General features: G+C 41.3%; 1 protein-coding gene across 1 annotated transcript in view; it reads left to right on the forward strand.

The window, feature by feature from the left end:
- The window catches only part of ARHGEF25 (Rho guanine nucleotide exchange factor 25), a 728,124-nt gene that overhangs the window by 70,146 nt on the left and 636,094 nt on the right, over positions 1 to 21,884 (forward strand). The window contains exon 2 of the mRNA XM_069230834.1: positions 18,126 to 18,405. Within this exon, the coding sequence (XP_069086935.1) occupies positions 18,126 to 18,405 (280 nt within the window). The remainder of the gene's footprint in view (positions 1 to 18,125; positions 18,406 to 21,884) is intronic.

Below are 21,884 nucleotides of genomic sequence, written 5' to 3' on the forward strand. Positions count from 1 at the left end.
AGTAACGTTTCTGTTTACCGTTATAGAGGTCAGGCGGTACTAGAGCTAGGTTTTAAAAACATGTGCTGATAAATAGACATGCACCTGGAAGCCAGAGTAATGTTCTTAAATGGGTCTAGGTATTCCATGATTTCTTTCCTCTTATGGTATTTGGTTTTGATAATCCTGACCCGTTTCGTTATCTCCACCACAACATCTCTGAAAAGGTTGCACGCTTTTCGCAAGATCATTACAGCCTCCTCCTGACAGTAAGCTTTCAACCCTATTTGAAAATGAAACCGATTTTCACGGTTTTCATCGTACCACTGTAGAAAGCTCTCAGAATCTATGTAGATTATCTGTAGACCCTGGTCCTTGTTTGTCCTGATGCCCTGCGCCGATCTCCTCGGCTGTTGGCGACTTTTTGTTTTGTAAGACTCCTGTGACGTCCTTTAGAGGCAATGCAGACCGCTTGGCTTTACGGCGGACACCTTCTGAGATCTTCTGTGATGGTTCTGTGATGTGAAAGATAAAAAAATGAATTTTAGGTATTGCTAGAACCGCTATATCCTAGAGGGAGTAAAAAAGTAGGTAGAGAGAGAGAAAGAGAGAGAGAGGGAGAGAGAGAGAGAGAGAGAGAGAGAGAGAGGTTAAGATTCTTTAGGCTCTGCATTTTTAAAACACACCTGATGTGCTCCTGTGGTTAGGGCATTTCTTAATAGGTGTTCCATGTTTAGGGGATGTAGACTTCCTTTTCCTGCCTGCCTTTTTAACGACGGCTTCCACATTTTACACCTATGACGCGCTGCTCGTGCGTGCCCCCAAGGGCTCTGTACAGAACAGGGAAAAAATCAATAAATGTCACACTTACAATATAAACCCATTACTATTACCATTCTCTGAGGCATAGGATAATTTTATTTACCTGTAAGAGCGGTATCCTGTTGCGCTGAAGACTTTACATCTTGAGCCTCTAGGATCAGCTTAGGGCTTTGACAGCCGTCTGTACTTCAGTGTCATATCCTGTATAAAGAAAGAAAAGTATCAGAAAACATTGTTAGAAATAAAAGCAAAATAGGTAATAAGAGTAGGTTGTTGACATGGTTCTCTAACTATAAAACTACAGATAGCTGTACCTTGCTGAAAGATATCCATTTCCTCGCGGGTTGATGCTTGCTCGTGGGGATCCTACGTACAAAAAGAGACATACTTGATTTTAGACTGCCGTTCATTTTTATGGTGCCGTCATAACACAATCATAAATATACTATAAGCCAGTAAAAACATTTATTCCAATAATTACATACACAATTAAGTCAGCTCACTCAGAATGTTAGCTAATAAGTACACTGTCATCCCTTTACATTGATCTGAAGGTACAATACACAAAGCCTCTTGTTCACATTTCTCAAAAACCATACACTGTTTATTTAAAAAAAAGTCCACAGGGCGGCGCTGCGGCGCAACATAATATCTAGGAATCTGTCAATAAGGCATTATTTATATAGTTCCAGGAGCTCCGCAGCTGTCTTGTACTCATATTGCAATACTACCTCTAGTCTTTATAACGTCATATAATTACAATAATTATAAAAATATATAACTCAACACAATTTAAAAACATTACAGTTCATTGAATATATACATGTACATTAGAATGGAAGCCAGATCTCCGGATCCACTCCAGGTTTTCGCCCTAGCTCTCCAATGCTCTGAACCATGTGTGGGGGCGGAGCTCAATCTAAACTCCAGCCTAGAGGGTGGAGCAGTTAGGCAGAGCCAGCTCCAACACCCTAGACACAGTCTTTTTGACAAATTGCAAGCTGTGATGTCCAGATGTGGGTCCCTTGCTCGCTGCGCCACTGGATTCAAGCTAGCCTGGCAGAAGAAGGGTGATACCCTGAAACCGGTCCCAGGATGCTTGTTTCCTGTCCAGGGAGGACCTGGCCTAGCAGTTTGGGCTGGACTGTTCACATGGGGAACAGGGTCAAGACTGATTTGCATATGGCTGGGTCCAAACTGGGGTGACGTGGCGAGTAAAATAACAATGGATTAAACCCAGATCTGTGACTGGGGTGAGTGTTTGAAAAGTTTCAACACTCCGTCTATCATTTTATTTTGTTTTGTGATGTTGCTAAAAAGAAAAGGGTACAGATTGGATAGATAACGGACCAATGGGTAACCTCAGGTACAAGAACAGACAGGCTAAAAAGTTGGCAGGTAGGGTACAAAGATACAGTACAGACTGGATAGATAAGGGACCAATGGGTAACTACAGGTACATGAATAAAGTAAAGAGTGTGGATTGGATAGATAAGGAACTGGAGGGAAACCGCAAGCACAAGAATAGGAAGTCTAAACAGGCAAGCTAAGAAGATAAGGGTACAGATTGGGGAGCTAAGGGACCAATGGGTAACCACAGGTACAAGAACAGGCAGGCTAAAAAGTTGAGGGTACGGATTGCATAGATTAGGGACACGTGGTAAACCACAAACACATAATAGGAAGGCTAAATAGGTAAGGGTATGGATTGCGTAGATAAGGGACCAATGAAAAACTATCTTCCTGTATAAATCAACGGGAGCAAAAGGTCCCAGTTTAAAAAAAAGGAACAAAAGTTTATGTTCCTTCTGAACCCTGATTTTAACAAGGTGAGCTCTAATTTTGCAAAAATTAAATCCAAATAAGTAGCTCTTAACAAAATACCAATCTAAATATGCCTATATGTGTTTTCAAGAAGCACAAGGCACTGTTTTAGCAGCCTGCAAGACCTACAAGGCACCTTGAATATAGATGGTATAAAATCCTAGAGAATACCAATGAGTAAGAATACAGGTATAACATATTAAAATAAAACAAATAAAATAAACGAAGGATGTCCCTTAGGATGTTTTTATTTGATCCTCATGGCAACAATATACCCTAAGCATGCTAATTAAATGTGTATGAAATTAGACATTGTAAAGAATAATATATATTAAAATCATGTCTATTGAAGCTTGAGATGAATAGATATATACCATGTTCATAATCAGGTCCTTTTGTTGTATTATGTGGTACTTATAAAATAATTATAGTAAGAACATTATGGTATGCCAGCTGTATGTGTTTAGATATTCTGTTTAACAACCGGTTTTATGGAGATATATATTTTATGTTTTCTGCTAGTTTTAGTTCAATTATTGGACCTGAAGAAGGTAAGATAAAGGTCAAGGAGCCACTGAACTGCTGCATTGACACAGTAACGTTAATAATATTTTGGTTGTATACAGTTGTTTTTTATGTTATTTGTATACCAAATGTTGTTGATGATGTACCTGGTCCCATGGATGATGAACTAGATTAAAAAATGTCTCTACTACTTTAGGCATATTTTATTAAATATTTATGAAATTTGAAATACTGGGGTTGGAGCATAATCGGTTATTGTTTGAGATCGAAGTCATATATGTTGTTCTTGGGTTGATAATTAAGCATGCACACAGCGAAAGTTTAGATTTTTACAATGAGTCCAGGGGAAAAAACTTTTCTATTGGTTTAACAAGAAGAAACCTGCCAGTAAATCTGTCATGCCCCCTCCCTGCAAAGTTTATTCCTCAAAAACTGTATTGCAAATATTACATTGACATTATCAATGATGTTATCAAAGATGTCATGAGTGCTGTAATATGTGGGGTTATTAGCCGTGCATGCCAGGGCACAAGTTATAGTTACCTTAGGGCACAAGTTATAGTTCCGTGAAATAACTCTAATTATAGCTAACTTTCTAGGGTTTCGTAACTATAATCCCTGTAACCTTTAGTTTTTAAGTGAATTTCTATGATGGTTTTAATTTTATTTCCCAGCTCTTATGTCCCTTTAACCTTTGTTTTCTTCGGAAAATTTCTATGATTTCTTAATGTAAATTCATTTTAATTAGTATATGTTAATCCAACAGCATGGTCTTTGGCCATGTGTGGGGGAGCTTAGCCCAAGGGCCTGGCCTCTGGCCAACCCCCCTATAACTACCCAAGCCTTCGGCCATGCACGGAGGGGTTGGCGTCAACCCCCTTTAAGCTCCAAACCCTGCACCACGCATGGCCAAAGGGGTCTGTAGTGTAAAGGGAGCAACATTAAATATATATTTTGAGAGTATTTTATGGTCCCCAGTGCCATGTATGGCTCCAGGATGTGGGCCGCGTGCCCCCTCCTTCTTTTCTATTTGGCCCCGGGGAAGCGGTGGTCCCTGGGGCTGGGCATCTGCTCAGACCCCCTACTTAAATCATTTTGTAGCCCTGGGAAAGTGGCAATCCCTGGGACCCAGGGGGCCCACAGGACCCCCTATCAATTTTATAATATGTAGCTCCGGTGAGGTGGTGATCTCCTGGGTGCGGGGGATCAGCAGGACCACCCCATTATATTATTTTACAACTAGCCCTGCGGAGGTAGTGGTCCCCGGGGTGTGGGGAGCATAGCCCCAGGGAGATGTTGGCCCACGGTGCTTCTAAAAGCCCTAGGTAATCCCATGCACCCTGGACCTGGCCCACCTGGGGGCAAAATAAATGAGAAACACGTGAGACCACAATTTTTAACACATCTCAGCCATATTCGTGGAACCAGCCAGAAATTTAGGTAAGATTTTAAAAGAAATACTTTTAAGCCCTAGCAGGGTCCAAGGGGGACTCCTGGATCAAAACAAGGGGTTGGGTAGAACTCACCTACCCCTCTTTTTTAATGGGTTTTTTTGAGACTCGGCTGAAGCAGAGTCCCAAAATGGTGTCCAACACCTCTTGTTTGAAGTGTTAGCAGCCAATCAGATCTCGGCAGGAGATCACAATGGATCCCCGGTGCTAGATATACAAATTTATTTTCCCTTTAATATCTCAAAAACGATTGTACGGATTTACATCAACTAAGAAGAAGCATTTTCAATGCAATATGTCTCGCATTTGTAAGAGTTAGAGCTATTGGAGTTGTAAATGAAAGTATCTTTAACCTATGTGTTGTGGTTTGCAGTGTAGTAGATGTATGCCAGGTGCCACAGCAACCCTCCCAGGCCAGTTGCTGCAGGAGAGAGGAAATAACAAGGCGACCATCTTGGGAGGGTTTTGCCTCATTCCTAAAGACTGGCTGTGATACCCTAGAGATGTAATCTTTTCTAGTATGTTTACCTAAACGTTTATAGCGCCAAACAAGATAGAAAAAGGAGCCTTTGTGGCATTTAACCGAGAGCTTGAGGGAGTCAAAAGAGTTAGGATCAAAGAAAAGGGGCAGCCATATATTTCAGTGTGTTAAGCTTTTAAAGGAAGTATTCCTCTCCATTGAGCTACCAGCCTAACGTTTAAAAACATTGACTGTATACAAAGAGAATAACAGCTTAACTGCAAATGAATTATAGCGATTTGGTTAAGAATGGCAGTGCTATGAAATGGCAGAACTTGTATTATCAAGCGCTATATTGAATAAAACAAATTATTCCCAGACTGCCCCAACACGCACCAGATAAAGAAACCTAGGGGAGAGGATGTGGCGTAAGGGCCAGAGGTGTCAACTTTGGAGCTGGGGAACGCGGTTCGAGTCTCTGTGCTGTGGCAACATCCAGTGGTTCTGGGCAAATCACTTAATCTCCCCTTTCTACCAAAAATGAATGTGTTCTTGTGTAATATAAGTGGTGCTCATTTAAACATTGTAATACCTTTGTATTGAGTTTGCGCTATATAAAACTGCAAAGCGTAAAGCATTTACCAACTACATCACTGGATTTTTGAAAGGCAGTCCCAGGGACGAATGAAAGTGATGGGCGTGGTTAAAGCCCTCAGAATAGATTACAACATGTCGAGAAGGCAAGGCTCGACCTACAAAGAGTGATCCATAGACCGAAAACTATCTTTTTGCCAAATTTGGTGTAATTCCGTCCAGCGGTTCAGACTGCAGTTGTGTCTAATACGTCTTTGGGATTTAAGGTGGGAAATACACTTTTTTACTCCCTTTTTCCTCATCCCCCGTTTGACGGATCATCCTGAAACATTCCATGCATAACAAAACCCAACCTCACACTTTTTGGGGAAATTTTGTGAAGAGTGTTCAAATGGTTTCAAAGATGTAGGCAAGTCAAAAACACTTTTTCTATGGAAACTAGGCCCTAACTATATATACATGTGTGCATATATATATATATATATATATGTATATATATATATATATATATATATATATATATATATATATATATATATATACGTGTGTGTATATGTATGTATGTGTGTCTGTATATATATATATTTATATGTATGTATTATGTATGTGTGTGTGTATATATATATATATATATACACCCACCCACACACGCATTACCTACTGGCGGTCGCCCATGGATAGTTATAGTTAGGACCTAGTTTCCATAGGGATAGCATTTTTTGTTTTGCCAATAACTTTGGGGACGTTTGCCGAATCTCCATGAAATTTTCAAAACCAAAACGACAGTCAGTTCATCTGCTGTCTTGAAATTTTTGGGGTGATCCATCTAGCGGAGGCAGAGAAAAAGGGGGGGTTCCCATAACGCGTTTTCCCATGCATTTTCCCATAGGGATTTTGAACAGGACTACAGCCCAAACCGCTGGACAGAATTACCCCACATTTGCAGAAAGCTAGCTCTTGGTCCAAAATTGTGCTTTTTGTGATTTGGTATAAATACAGTCAGTAGTTTTTGAGATACTAAAGGAAAAAGACATTTGTGTATCTGGGCGGAGCAAAAGTACAGATCTCATGGTGAGACCTGGTTGGCTGTCAGTACTTCAACCAGAAATGCATGGCAGCCTTCTTGGGATCAATGTACACGATAGCACCCTATTGAGATGCATTGTAGTAAATGGTAGGTTTTGAGGGTCCCAAAAAGGAGAACGTATGAAGGGTGATAAAAGGTTTTAGTTACAATATAAATAATTTGTTGCTAAGGTGATTTTACTCTGTGAAAAAGCCTTCTGCTGGAATTTCATGAATCATATTTGAGAGCAAACTGTTTCTCATGATTTTTCCATAGTGGATATGGAAGATGTTCACACTATCTGTCTCAGCCATATGAGAATGAAGTTTGACATTCTCAGTAAAACATGTTCTTCCAGCAGAAGCAGCCTGTAAGTTGATCCCCTTCTAATCTACTGAAGCTTCCCAGTGTTCTAAAGAACAACTACAGCGCTAAAAGTCTTACTTATGACAAAAGTGTGAAACACCTAAAGCCATATTGGTTGAATCAAACTAGTAAAACTTAAAACATTTAATTTAGAAAGGAACAAAATGAGGAGTTTCATTTTTTTCATAGAAATTATGGTTAGCGCTGTAGAAAGAAAAGTAAGGACACGTTTTAAGTGAGTTCTCAAATATCTTCCTCTTCTGTAAACTTTCTGACATGTAGACTGAAACATGCACTTTCAACACCAACAGCTGACTGACAGTTAATGTCCTAGTGATCAGCAGTTTACTACAGTGTTCTTATAAGCAACTAGAGTGCTCACATTCTGAATTGTTACCAAAAGTGTGGCACATCTGACTGCCATCTTGATGGAACCGAAGTGGAAAACTGAAAGCATTTTCTACTGAGGATACTGCAGCACATGAGGAGATTAGGGAGCCTCATAACAAATAAGTCTCCCAAGATGGCCACCAGAGAACAAAGAGCCCAAATACAGCACAAATATCACCCAAATATTGCCCATGTATAGCCCAATGACAGAATTGTGCAAAATACTTCATTTTTTGTTGCTTGCAGTTTTATTTAGCACAGATTTGACCCAAAGGTATTGAAGTGCTTTATATGAGCATCAGTTACATTACACAAGGGCACATTCCTTTTGGGCTTTAGGCACATGTGAAGATTAAGTGATTTGCCCAGAATCACAGGATGTCCAGTTGATGCCGGAACTCAAACCTGGTTCCCGAGTTGAAAAGTCTGAAGCTCTGGCTTTAACTCCACATTCTCTCCCTTAAGTACAACATATAATCAAGTGATCAACTGAATAAAAAAACATCAAGATAGCAAAGAATTTAGAAGTGTTTTGTCGCTATTTGAGAACTCAGAAACTATGTCCTCATTTTAGTTTTTTAGAGCACTGACCAAACTTTCTATGTGAATAAGACCCTTTCATTTTAATAACTTCTAAAGGAAATGTTTTAGGTATTACAGTTTTGATTATATCAAGATGAAGTCAGGCGTGTCACACTTGTTCATTAGAATACTCTGGGGAGGCAGATGTCAGTTGCATGGACTCGAAAAATTGAGGGCAAGGAGGAGGGTGCAGAGGCAACAAGTTGACTACACTGGGCAGGCGAGAGGGGCAGTGGCAGCACAATGGACCATGGAGGGCAGGGGGAACAAACCAACCATGCAGGACAGGCAAGAGAGGCTGTGGCAAGATCACTGAGTGCAAAAGGAAGAGACAGTGGCAGTACAACCATACATGCCAACAGACCCGATTCAGGCAGGAGACTACCAATGTTTTTAAGTCCTAAAGAGCTTTATTTTGCCTGTTTCCTGCCCAAAATCTCTTCTTTTTCAATGTAAGTTGTCAATGGGGAAAATCAATTCCCCAGGTTTCTTTTTCAAAATCTCCCTCTTACCAAGTTCAAAATGTTGGTAAGTATAGTACATTGGATCACTGAGGGCAGGAAGAATAGGGTAGGGACATGGACTCAAAGAACAAAGGACATGAGGGAGATGGGCAGGGACACTAAATTGACCTTAGAGGGCAGGCATTGCAGCAGAAAAATACACGCCACAGGGCAAGCGGGACAGCAGTGTAGCACATTGGACCATGGAAAGCGATAGGCAGGGGACAGGGCCATGCACATGGACACCAGAGTGCAGAGGGGAAAGAGACAAGGGCAGCATGCTGGCCATACCGGACAGACAAGAGGGACAGTTGTAGCATAAAGGACCGTAAAGGGCAGGAGGGAGGAGGTAGAGACAGACCAGGCAGCCCAAACGGAGGGGATGGGGGTCTGCACATGGAAAACTGAGGGCAGGGGTCAAGGTGGCAGGGCTGGAGCAGCAAGCTTACCATGGAGGGCAGACAGGATGGGCACTGGAAGCACAACACACCATGGTGGGCAACGGTGAGAGTATAATGGCATACACACAATGGAGGGAAAGTGGGAGTGGGTCAGGGGCAGCAAGCTGACCACACAGGGCAGATGGAAGGGGTTGTGGCAGCACAGAAGGCCATGCGTGACAATGAGAAGTGTTAGTGGCTGCACAACAGCCATGGTGGGAAAGAGGGAGGGGGCAAGGGCATGTACAAGGGACCATGGAGGACAGGAGGGATGGTGAGGGGCTGGGCACAGACAAGAGAGGCCGGGGGAAGGGGCTTCACAACAGAACTTTCAGGATAGACAGGAAGAGCAGTTGCAGCACAACAGAGGGTGGAGTACAGAGGGGAGTGGCAGCAAAATGGACCATGGCGGACAGGAGGGAGGGGATAAGTGCATGGAACTCTGACAGGCAGGGTGGAGGGGTCATAGACAGGCAACAGTCATCTGAGCTAGGCAGTTGTGAGGGGCACTGGAAGCTTAATAAAACTCTCAGAGTAGATAGGAGTGGCAGTGGGAGGTCCATGGAACATGATGGGCAAAAGGGAGTTAGCAGGGGCAAGCACACAGAGGGTAGGGGCAGTAGCTAAGCACAGAAGCTAAGAGGGTAATGGTGGGGCATAGAACTGGGCAACAGAGGGCAGAAAAGTGGGCAAAGACATCAAGCTAACTGGAGGGCAGTGGCAGCACATCCGAACATGCAGGGCAGGAGGGAGGGGGCTGGTGCATGGACTCGAACACCGGAGGGTAGGGAGGAGGTGGATGGGGCAGCAAGCTAACTGTTCAGGGCAGGCAGGAAGGGCAGAGGTAGAACAATGGCCTTACAGGGCTGTAATGAGTGAGCGTATGAAAGATCAAGAGAAGATACCCAATCAAGAGGAGGTTAAAACATTGTTAGGTAAAATGGAAGAACAAATCGCCAAACAGGAGGAAGAAATTAAAGCTAAAAAAGTGCACAAATTCAACAGAGACAAGTTAGAATATGAACATGGTAGGATCTACACATTTGCTCAAAACAACTTGGTTAACAAGGAAGAGTTTCTGGGGATGTGGGCACTGTAAAGCCTGTAAATATGCCATCAACACGCAAACATACAAAACAATGGAGGGGAAGAAGATCACCATCACAGAAAGAATAACATGAAACAGATTTTGTCATTCATATCATACAATGTGGTTGTCTGAAAAAAATATGTGGGAAGTAATATCCAAAAGTTAAAGATTAGGTTTCTACAACATTTTCGAGCAATTACAAATTATGATAGAATATACCCACTAGCTAAACATTCTTGGGAGGTTCTTGAAGGAAATTACAGTAGCCTAACCTTTTATGGGATCAAACAGATTAAGCTGGGTCCCAGGATGGAAGATAGAACATTAGAACTCAGAAGAGCAGAGTCCAGAATGATTTGAACATTAGGAACGGAGAAACCGTGGGGTCATAATTTGAATGCTGAGATGCATGTGCATCTCTAATAAAGAGAGAATGTAATGAAAATGAGATTAAAACCCTTATATTAGAGATGTCTGATACAAGGGCAATTCGCATCCAATAATGAGAAATATATGACAAATTGAACACTATTATACATATTACAGACCTAAGTATGAAAGTCCCTGTCGGTTAGCAAAACCAGTGAACGATAAGTGTGATCACAATATGGATGAAAAACTGTGACGGATATAGCAGACTTTACACAATGATGTATATTTATGTTGTTTTATCAACTTGACTACTTATCAGGAGGACATTCATGTGATGCATGTTTTACATTTTTGGACATATTTAGTAATATGGAGAAATAATATAAAAAAAATGTTTTTGCCTGTTTATATTTATTGCAATTTGCATGTCACATGTCACTTTATTAATGTTTTAAAAGCAGTCCCAGGCAGATCACTGGGAGATTGGATCCCACATATGACTATTCTTATGTACAAACAAGTATATTTTGGCAATATTTATATATTGGAGATCATTTATTATATTGCACTGCACTTTATTAATAAGGGTGTTAGACTGAGCGGAACGGCATGAGATGCATTGACAATGAGATATGCGCATATGTTCCCACTGTTATATGATTCAGAAGATGCATCCGTTTGAGTAAATGTAGTCCAAGTAGATATGACATATTGTGAACAAAACCGAAGAAATTCAACTGTTACATTTAGAGCTATTTCAAGTAACTATAATCTCATGCCATAAGGTCACTTTGACTCACGCCCTAGTCATGCACAGTTTTCTCATCAATAATTTTACTGCACATGTTACAATGATATTATCAATGATGACATAGAAGACGTCATGGGTGATGTAAAATCTGGGGTAAATAGCAGTGCATGGCGAGGGCGCGAGTTATAGTTACCTTAGGGCACAAGTTATAGGTACTTGAAATAACTATAACAGCTGAATTTCTATGGTTTTGTGCATGTAAAATCTGAACCTAACTGTAACATCCCTGTAACCTGTTTTTTAGTGAATGTCCAAAGCTTTCTTTAATTCTATTTTCTAACTATAACGTCCCTGTAACCTTTGATTTTGTTCAGTGAATTTCAAGGTTTTTTTAACGTTAAGTAAAATGCCCATCACAATGCACTGACAGGGAGGGAGTTGGATCCAGGGCCTGGCATTGTGCTTCCCCCACCTAAGCTTGTTGCTCCAGCTGCTCTGTCAGTCTGTTGCACCTTCCGCTGTTTGGCATGTGTTGTTAAGGTGCCCCTGAGTTTTGAGGAACATGTGGCCATGTGCCCTCCTCTAATAGGTCTGGATATATATAATTATATATATATATATATATATATATATATATATATATATATATATATATATATATATATATATATATATATACTCATGCACACTGATAGATAGATAGATAGATAGATAGATAGATAGATAGATAGATAGATAGATAGATAGATAGATAGATAGATAGATAGATAGATAGATAGATAGATAGCATTTGGGCCAGACTTCTTCTGCTACTGTAATGTAATGTAATTCGAGATTTATAAAGCGCGTTCCTACTGAGAGAGCATCAAAGCACTGGGAAGAAAGCACGTAGTAAAAAATAGACAGAGGATAAGAAAAATAACAGAAATAATGAAGATAGAAAAACATCCAATAGAAGAAACTGAAACAAACTAAATCAAAGACCCTGATCTTGATGTACCAAAAAATTAACGAGGAAAGAGCCAAGTTTTCACCATTTTCCTAAATTTCATATAACCTGATTCTTGCCTAATATTCTGTGGGAGAGAGTTCCATCCTCTGGCTGCAGCTACTGTAAAAGCTTTGTCTCCCCATTTGGCTTTATGTGTGCGAGGGACCTGAATCAAGTGAGCTTGGGAAGACCTCAATCTTCTTTTAGGTACATGCAGGAGGAGTCTGGAAGTCAGGTACCGTGGTCCTATTCCATGAACTGCCCTAAAAGTAAGACAGAGCGACTTAAACTGGATACGCTGAGCCACTGGTAACCAATGTAATTTCCTAAGACTCTCTCTAACTGATATACATCGTGGGAGATTAAGAACTGCTCTGACAGGTCTCCACTGGTCTGTCTAAGTGTCATTTACTTTCTGCTTCCATCCATTACAGTGTACTACCTGTTGTAATGGTTCTGTCCATATCAGGCATAGGTTATATTGCTGTGTAAATGATGGCAAATTTTAATCACATGTGCACAGCCACCTGAAAATTAATGCACGTCAGGGTTGTCTGGCCAGTCCTTTAGTTTTCAATTTTCTCATTTTATAGTTCCCCTTTTATTTTTCTACTTTTTATTTGTATTATTCTTAAGAGCATACCACAGCTCTCTAGGCACTGCTAACAGATCGCTTGCTTACAGCTCACCTGTATTGTGCCGCATTCCATGTGGCCACTTCCTCTAAACCAGATGGCTGTTAAGTAATGCTGTTGCCCATGGTGTATCATTGTTTTACCATTTCAAGAAGGCCATCACATTGGTTCTAAATGTGGCCGCTATGCAGAAACTTCAAAACAGCAATAGACTATATACAATACCTCTCTCAGATCAACATCCACTGTCACATTTAGTTTTGCTATTGTAAGCCTATGCCTTGTATGTTTAGATGGCATCATGTTTTCCTTTTTTTACTTCTATTCTGTTAAACTATCTTGCATATATTGATGGGTGAGTATACTTTATTACTATATTATTATACTTTATTATGGTTGTGTCAAATGGTGAATGCAAGAATGAATCATCGAATGGATAAATGGATGCATGAGTGCAAAGGTTAGTGACTGAGTGTGTGTATGATGACTTATTGAGTGCCTGACCCCATCAGTGACACAAATACACTTGTATTTATAAGTCTTGCCTATTGGCACTAACAGTGCTTGTTGTTTTAGTTAAGAATGGTAAGTAAACCTGGACTCCACCTCCAAAAATTGCCAGAGAAGCAGACAATGCCATCAGTGATATTTTGTTAAGGTGTTGCCATTTGTGGTGATGGTAAACTGCAAAGTGAAGGTATCACCTTTTGTGAAGGTGTGAAAATGTGCAGGTTATCACTTTTGGAAAAAAATGTTGGAACAGCTACTTTTCCTGCAAAAAAACTTTTTTTGCTCACAGTTTTTTATTTGGCCATTTTTTATAACAATGTTTTTGTGAAATGTTTCATCTGCAATGCCGCCAGAGCAGCTATGCCTCATTTTTACTTTACTGATGAGAAGCAACCCTAATGCATTTCTGCCCAACTGGACATTATGAGTAAGGTGTAGCCAAAGTGTCTAAATAATGTCAGTGCATTTACTCCAACCTTAGAGCAACCCGTGAACTTAAATTTACAGTCCTACTTATTTAAATCGAGACAAAATTTGCAATATGTTCACATTTTAGGTCTGGTTTGGCTGTGCAGCTTTGACAGACCATATGCGATCAACCTAAAAAACTGCTTTCAAGAGTGCAAAAGAGAGCAACGTTGGCTCAGCCCACATGTTGGTAACAGGGTTACATGTTTTGATTGGGCAAACGTTGTACGCATCCACAGAAAAAGTGTTAACCCTCCAAAAGTCTGTCAAGTTGTGTGAGCCAGAGATCAGTATAAAGTCTAGCTATTGTGTTGCAACAGAGCTTGACCATTAAATCAAACACATGCCACTGCACTGTTATATATCTCCTAGACAATGAGATAACCATGATGTGTGTTCTTCTCTGGCAGAAGTACAGATGGGTGGACAGCAGCCATGAGGAATGTGTGGCTGTATTGCAGTTTGGCCACCCAACCCCACTTGCCCTTCCATTAACTTAAGAGACACATTAACATGGTACTCCTTAAGAGAATGGATATTTTTCTTTCTAATTCATTGTTTTAAGGTTTATGTGTTAAGAGACTTTTTTAATCTCCTCTACATAGGAAGCACGAGTTCTTACATGATACCCACCAGCTGCAAACTTCAAAGGAGACAATGTATGCAGGTTTGCATATAACCATTCATAATCTGTACTCAGTTCAATTATTAAGACATCACAATTCTTCTAAGAGTCTTTATCATGCCAAAGCAGGTGGTCGTGGGTTTAATGATATGAGGCTCAAATGGCAACTTGGCGCTAGGCATAAGGCACCGGCCATGTCCCAAGACATTGGTGCCACCAGTTAGAAGACCAAATGTAAGGGTTTCCAAATACTAGGACCTCAGTCTTATTAGCGTTCATCCTTAATGAACGGACATTAATCCAATGGACCACAGATGTTAAATACTATTTGAAATGATCTTGGACAAAATTCTGTCCACACTCTAGCTTCAGAATAATCTGGGTGTCATCAGTGTAAGAATAAAATCCAAGCCCAAAAGAGGCAATGAAATAAGCTAAAGACATTACATAGAAGTTGAAAAGAGTCAGGCTCAAATCTGAGACTTGGGAAACCCCACAACTATGCTGTTGATAGGAAAAGCTGATATGTAGTCAGATGGACACCCTGTGACCTTGAGCTCGGAAAAGATTTCAACTAGCCAAGCACGTTCTTTGGTAGACCAGCAGCACTAACTCTGTCTATAAGGATTTTATGCGCGATCGTGTCCCTAGCTACTGACACCCAGATCTCCCAGCTTCGAAGATCATCCAGATGTCAACGTAGTTGGCCATCAACACGGTCTCGGGGCTGAAGGGAGGGTGGAAACCGGATGTAAAGGTGTTAAGTACTGCATTCTCTTCAATATAACATGAGGGCTGGATGTTAACATAGATTTCAGTGATTTTTGGCATTGCTGGTAGAAGTGAAATAGGACAATAAATGTCCAAAGTCAGAGGATCCAGAGAGGATTTCTTAAGTAGGGCTAGGAGCGTAGCTTCAGGGGGTTTGGGGTTTTACACCCACCCAGAAAATGTATACTGTTGTAAATAGTTGGGTACAAGAGTTTTCAGTCGGTATGATGAAGTGTCTGTCGGATTTTACCTGGGATTTTTACATGCCCACACTGACAGTCATACACACACACACATGCACACACACGTCTCGGTTTTGAAAGCCTTAAAAAATGTTTATTCATTTGAAAAATGTTGTGTTTTAAGTGTCCCTAACAATCCGGACTCCTCTCTCTTTCCACTGCCCTTTAACCCCCCCCCCATCATGTCATGCTTCTCACATAATATAGGTATGTACTGTATATGTATTTTAGCAAGCTATACCAGTGTTATTGTTGCGAAACCTGAAGAGCCCCCTCCAGTCTTATTGACCAAACTACCCCCCTGAGTAGGGGAATGACAGAAGCTAGTTTGCAAAAGGCTGGAACCTGACCCGTAGATAATGACGCATTAGAAATGATGGCCATTAGGGGCCAAGATCCTTAAAGATCTAGCAGGCCAGGGACCAAGATGGGAATCAGAACTGACAGGGTTAAGTTTGGGCAGAGTGAGTTACCGTAAGAAATTCTGACCAAGATAGTGAATTGGCTTCGGAAGATATGAAAGGGATATCAGTGTCAGCAGTTAAATCAGAGTTAGAAGCTGCAGAAAAAAGTATTTTGGAGATGCTCACTCCTTTTTAATCCCACTTAGAGGCATGCTAGCCCTCACTGCAAGAGAATGTCCTGGCTTCACATAACAAAAGAGATTGCAGAGACGTGTGTGCCCCACTGAACTTTTAATCCTCAGGTATAGCATATCTGCCTCAGCTCAGCCAGAACAGGCACTTTCACAACCCACCAAACGTGAGGGCGTACGTGGTGAGAGATAGATGCACAGAACTGAGAGCCGTAATTCAGTGCCAGAGAGATTCAGTCACTGAGTTGTGGTGAACATAACTCAGCATCCAAGCAGGCCATTCTAAAATTGCATTGGATGGCTGGAAATGATTGGACTAGAGCACACGTATGCAGTTAATACACTGATAACACACTGGATCTAGGGCGCTTATACAGTTTGCCAAGATGATCTTGTGGGATGGGTAGTAATGTATTGGATAGGGGACACCTATGCTGTTTGCAATGGTACTTTTGAAGGATGACTGGGAATGCATGCATGTGGGCAAGAGGGACGAGGAGCGTAAGCAGAGCAAGTGCAGGAGTAGGTGCCATGTGTGAGGGCCATTGATGAGATGGGGTCACAGTGGGTGGGATGATAGAGTAATGTGGGTGTTACATTTTTATAGACACCTTTGCAGTAACTTTTACTTATGGGTAGGATTGTGAACTGGTTACACAAAGAAGTCACGAGGATTTATGGATAGTAGACGGACCAAGAAGTCACATTTTGGAGGTGAGAAACAGACAGGTTTTGATAGTACTGCAGAATACAAAGTGGTTGTGAAAATTATGGGTTTGTTTCAAAGTGGTGCAGTCCTTACAAAGCCTGAAGAGCTTCCCAAGAATGATTTAGAATTGTAGTCTTTTTTTTGTTTACTAAGAATGATTTAAATGATGATGACGTTTTGTGTAAATAAATAGATTTGATGAGTAAATTAGAAGGTCTATCGCCAGTCTGCAAGAAACCAAGATTCCTTGTTTTACATTCCATGTAGTACTACAGATGCTTTCCTCCTGCTGATCCCTACAATGAATTTTGACTTCCACATAGCCAAAAACAGTTTAAGAGTATGGTCTCCAAAAGCAGGGGGCATTCAATTGATTTGTTCATCTCCTAAATTAATTCTATGTTATGGAAAGAAAATCAACATGTTTCAGCCACCAATTATCAAATATTGGCATTCTTATGAACAGAACAGGCATATCTTTTGTTTCTTTATAAACATGGTTGTAAAAGTGAAATTACTTATAAGGCTGTAATTTTTGGCATAAAGTATTTTTAATTTCACTCAGTGTAATTACAGGGCAAAAGGCATGAACTTGTTGCTCTGATTTAGGTCTTTGGTGAGAATTACAATTTTACATTCATTAATCTTTTTCAACAACAGACTACTCTTATTTCAACATAATTGGAAAGCCATGCCCCAAAATCATACCCCACTATACACTGACCAAGTAAATGAGTGTGTAGTACTCTTAGGGACATTGTGAATGACAAACCCTAATTCTAATGGGCTTTCAGAAGAAATGTATTTTGGAAAAACATCTTATTTTTCTGTTGTTCAAACCACTTGTATGTGTGGTATTGACTTCTTTTAATCTGAATTTCCCAAACCATATAGAAAAGGCACCAGACTCCGAAAGCTCTACAAGGCCAAAGTTATGGTGTGCTATTGCAATATTGACAACACAGCATATTGCAACAGATTCAGAGTATAGAAAAAGCACAAATAATTGTTATTTACAGACACGTTCACAAATGAAGAGATTTACCCCCAAATCCACTGACATATGACATAAGAGCACTGTAATGTACCTCCTAGATTTTCTTAACCATGCCTCTCTCCCGCCAGTGGCCCTGTGGGACCCAAAGGCTTCATCTTTACCCATTGAGGCCTTATGATATCAACACAGAAGGTAAATTGACATGCACTATTATGATTGGGGCTCTAAGAGATGGTATGTAGATGTCAGTGCACACAGCTTAACATAGGCGAAGAAACGTGTGACAATTTTCTTTATCTGATCACCCAAACCCAATTGTTAAATCAAAATTGTATTTATTCAAACTTGTCTTTCTCCCTCCCTGCAGCTATCAGAACCTTGCACAGAAGGGGCAGAGGAGGCGGTGAAGTTGCCAGACCACAGTAGCACTGAGGAGACTCTCGGAGAAGAAGGGAGGGGCCATGACCAAGAGGAGGAGCATGAGGAGGAAATAGTTTTGCCTGCTTCCCAAGCCCACCTGACCAGGCGGCGCTCGCATGGTTCTGCACCGTCTGAGACAGTGAGCCCTCCTGCTGGTCGGATGCGACGGCTTTCTGATTTCCGTAGCTGCCTTTTGGGGGAAAGTCTATTTCGCTCTTCTGAAGATGGTAAGACTTAGCTTATTTTGTCACCTGGAGTTGTGTGTGGGTGTTGGTGTTTTAGTAGCTGCATACGCAAACCTAAACTCGGAATGCAATAGAATAATCTCTGAATCCAATCAAACTCCAATCTAAAGTTTGCCAAGCAATGGTAAAGTGCCTTGTGATAGTTTTCTTTTTGTGGCTGATGAACCAATCAGCATGACCTTTGGTTCAATGAGAAGCACCGTGGCTTCATGGTCACTAGAGATATATATATGTAAAAGGTTAGGCTCCTTGAAATGTATTTTCAAAGTTCGTGTCAAGCTAAACAATAGAAGGGATAAGGTATTAAGTCAGCTTTTTCTAACTTTTTGTGGATGGGGCATCAAGAGCACTGGGGTTTTTTCAGAAGCTGAAAATGAAAATTTGCCTGATCTAGTACTGTTTTCCCTGCACCCTTCATGGATATATCATAAATTACATCACTCCATCTATATTGGATGTCTATTATTAACTCCAGTGGGGCGATGATGTAATGTAAATGATGTTTCTGCTAAAATATTTTGGTCAAATGACATTCGGGTACGATGCCGGTTTTGGGACCCCGGAAACTGCAGAAGGAAAGAGAGGATGAGCTGTGATCTTGGTCGCAGCAAAAGTTTACCTTCCCTGTAAATTAATTGTCTTGTTAGGTTTGGCTGCAAAGAAGAATCTCCTTTCAATAGTTCATTGGTCAAGCAAAGACTAGTGGCCTGCAATAGAAGTGCATTGTGTAACTTGGGAGGAAGTCCTAAAAGAGAAAAATTTTCATAGTCATTGGATGTAGCGTTTTTTTCTGTATCTTTACATGCTTACTTTAATAAGGCACTGCTGTTACTGAAGTACCCATAGTCTGTCTGCCTAGACTAAGCACTTAAAGCTAAGGGCCTCATTGTAAGCGTAAGTGCCTAACGTGGGGATGGGTGGGAGGTGGAGTTTTTAGGAGTGTGCTTTTGTGGCAGCTATAGGTGTTCGTTTCACAAACTAGAACTAAAGGTTCAGGGTCCCATTAACTTGAGTAGTGAAGAATTAACTGGGATTGAACCTTGAAAATCTCCTGATAATGAAGTTATTGTCGGGGAAACTAGTAATTCCACCTTTAGTTCTCTTAGTAATTTCTCTTTCTCTCCCGCCATTTCCCCCAGAGAGTTCTGCTGCTTTGAGCATTTGAAATCTCCAGGAGGTCCATGGTGCTTGTGCGGATCTTATAATTCCATATGGGGTCGGAAACTGGCGTCCCTTCGGGAATTGATCGGCACACGTAATGAGGTCCTAGTAGTGCAAAATACACACCGAGTTTATGTTTCTGCAAGCGGTGGGCGCATTATACATATAGTGCAGCATTCACTGCTTGCAAAGCTGTCTGCACTAAGCTTATGTGACAAATACGTCAGTGTTTGCTTTTTATAGTAACCACAACACAAATGGTGCCGGCTTCCTGTCCGACAGCACCAGGTGCAAGCGGCAACCAGCTCAGTGTTTACTGTCTGGTAGGACCTGAAACGAGTTATAAAACTTGCAGAGTCTGCACCGCCATGTGTGTGTATGCACACTGAGCACATTCTTCTTATTGTTGTTATTGCTATCATTAGTGGTATCTTTATTGTGGTAGTTAAAATAAATATTATTGTTGTTATTGCTATCGATATTATCATTATTATTGTTATTGCTACTGTCGTGATTATTATGGCCAATACCAATAATAACAATAATAATATAACTAATAATACGATTTTTTTAAATAATGTATTTTTATTGTATTGTATTAACATTGCAGTACATCCAAAACATTGTACCATAAGCAACCTTGCACATATATGCCAGTCACATACCCCCCTCTTCCCAGCCAAGCATCCTAGAGCAGGTCCACACACAAATCTCTGGACTGTTTTCCCCTACAACATGATGTGTACTACGATTCATTGCAAGCCCCCCTAGAAGCGTGCCTAGCTAGGTTCTTTCACCTCCTCTATCTGGTCGAGTATCCCCCGCCATGTTTGTATATCCTCCTCTATATGATTGTCTCGTCTGACCTGCCTTAGCCGTATTTCTTCTGCCACTGCCTATTCCTGGGTATCCTTAAGCCAACACTTTGCACTAGGCCCCTGAGTATTCATCCAAGCAATCACTACTCGGCGCTTGCCTAATAAAACAGCTAACTGCATACATTTCCATTCCATTTTTTCACCCTTCTTTTTTTAAATAGCCCCCAGTAAGCATTTTATGGGAGTCAGTTCGAATTCCACCCCCCTATACTTCTCAAGGTTTTTACCACAATGCCCCAGAACTTTTGCACTGTAGGACAATTCCAAGCTAAGTGTAGGAATGTTGCTGGTCGGGCGTGACACCTGTGACAGCTATCATCCTTACTAGGGTCAATTCTATGTATGAAGACTGGGGTAACATATGTGCGATGTATATAATTAAAATGTATTAGCCTAAATCTTGCATTACGGATCCCCCGCTGGAGCAGGGCACATGCTGCTTCCACTGTGCCTTGTCCAGTGGTGCTCTCAACTCCGCTTCCCAAGTCTCCCTGGCCCGTACAGTATGCCTGGGTGTGTCTGCCATCACAGCCTTGTAGATATGAGATATAATATGCTTCCCCCCTGTATTCCAGGAGTACCCTACGCATTACTGATGAGGGGGGGGGGACCTCAGGGTATGTGGGCCATATCTCCCTCACAATTATTAGACACCCACCCTCTTGCCAAGGTCGAACATCCACCATAATGGTCAGGTGTCGAAACGCCGGGAGATCCCAAAACTCAAATTTGAAGGCAATTGGTGCCCGCCGTAAAACCACCCTCACTGCACGAATCAAAAGCATTGTTGTGTGTTTTATTGTGTATGCAAGCTTGTGGCCCTCACCACCCCAGGTGTGGAGTAGTTGTGCTAGTGTTTCAGTTCGAGAGCCGTCCATGAGAAGGGTTTTCTCCCAGTTGTACCCTTTGGTTAGCCACCATGCTGCATGCTGTAATTGGGAGGTAAATAATAGTACTCTAAGTTGGGGAACGCCAATCCTCACTCCTCTAATGGGAGGTGAAGGGTCTCACTTTTCATCTTATTGCGGCTTCCCAACCATACCAGAGAAAGTAAGCAGGAGTGCAGTCGTCTAAATAACAAGCGAGGAAGTGTGTCCAAAGAATTCCTTAAAATATATAGGCATCGAGGCAGAAACACAATTTTCTCCACTGCTAAATGCCCCATGACCAACAGGGGAAGGGTTTTCCAAAACTGCAGCAATCCCTTCAACCCTGACAGAACTCTCTCAATATTAAGCTGATTCTGCAGTGTGACTGTGTGAGCCACTACAATTCCGAGATATCGGAAGTGGTGAGTTTCCCATCTGAGGGGCATATGCGGTAAAGTCTCATGTGGGAGTCTCGCCGGGCTCCCCATTAGGAATATTAATGATTTTTTACACTAATACATAGGCCCGATAGTCACCCAAAGGATTCCAGCTG

The sequence above is a fragment of the Pleurodeles waltl genome, chromosome 4_2, assembly GCF_031143425.1.
Source record: "Pleurodeles waltl isolate 20211129_DDA chromosome 4_2, aPleWal1.hap1.20221129, whole genome shotgun sequence".
NCBI lineage: Eukaryota > Metazoa > Chordata > Amphibia > Caudata > Salamandridae > Pleurodeles > Pleurodeles waltl.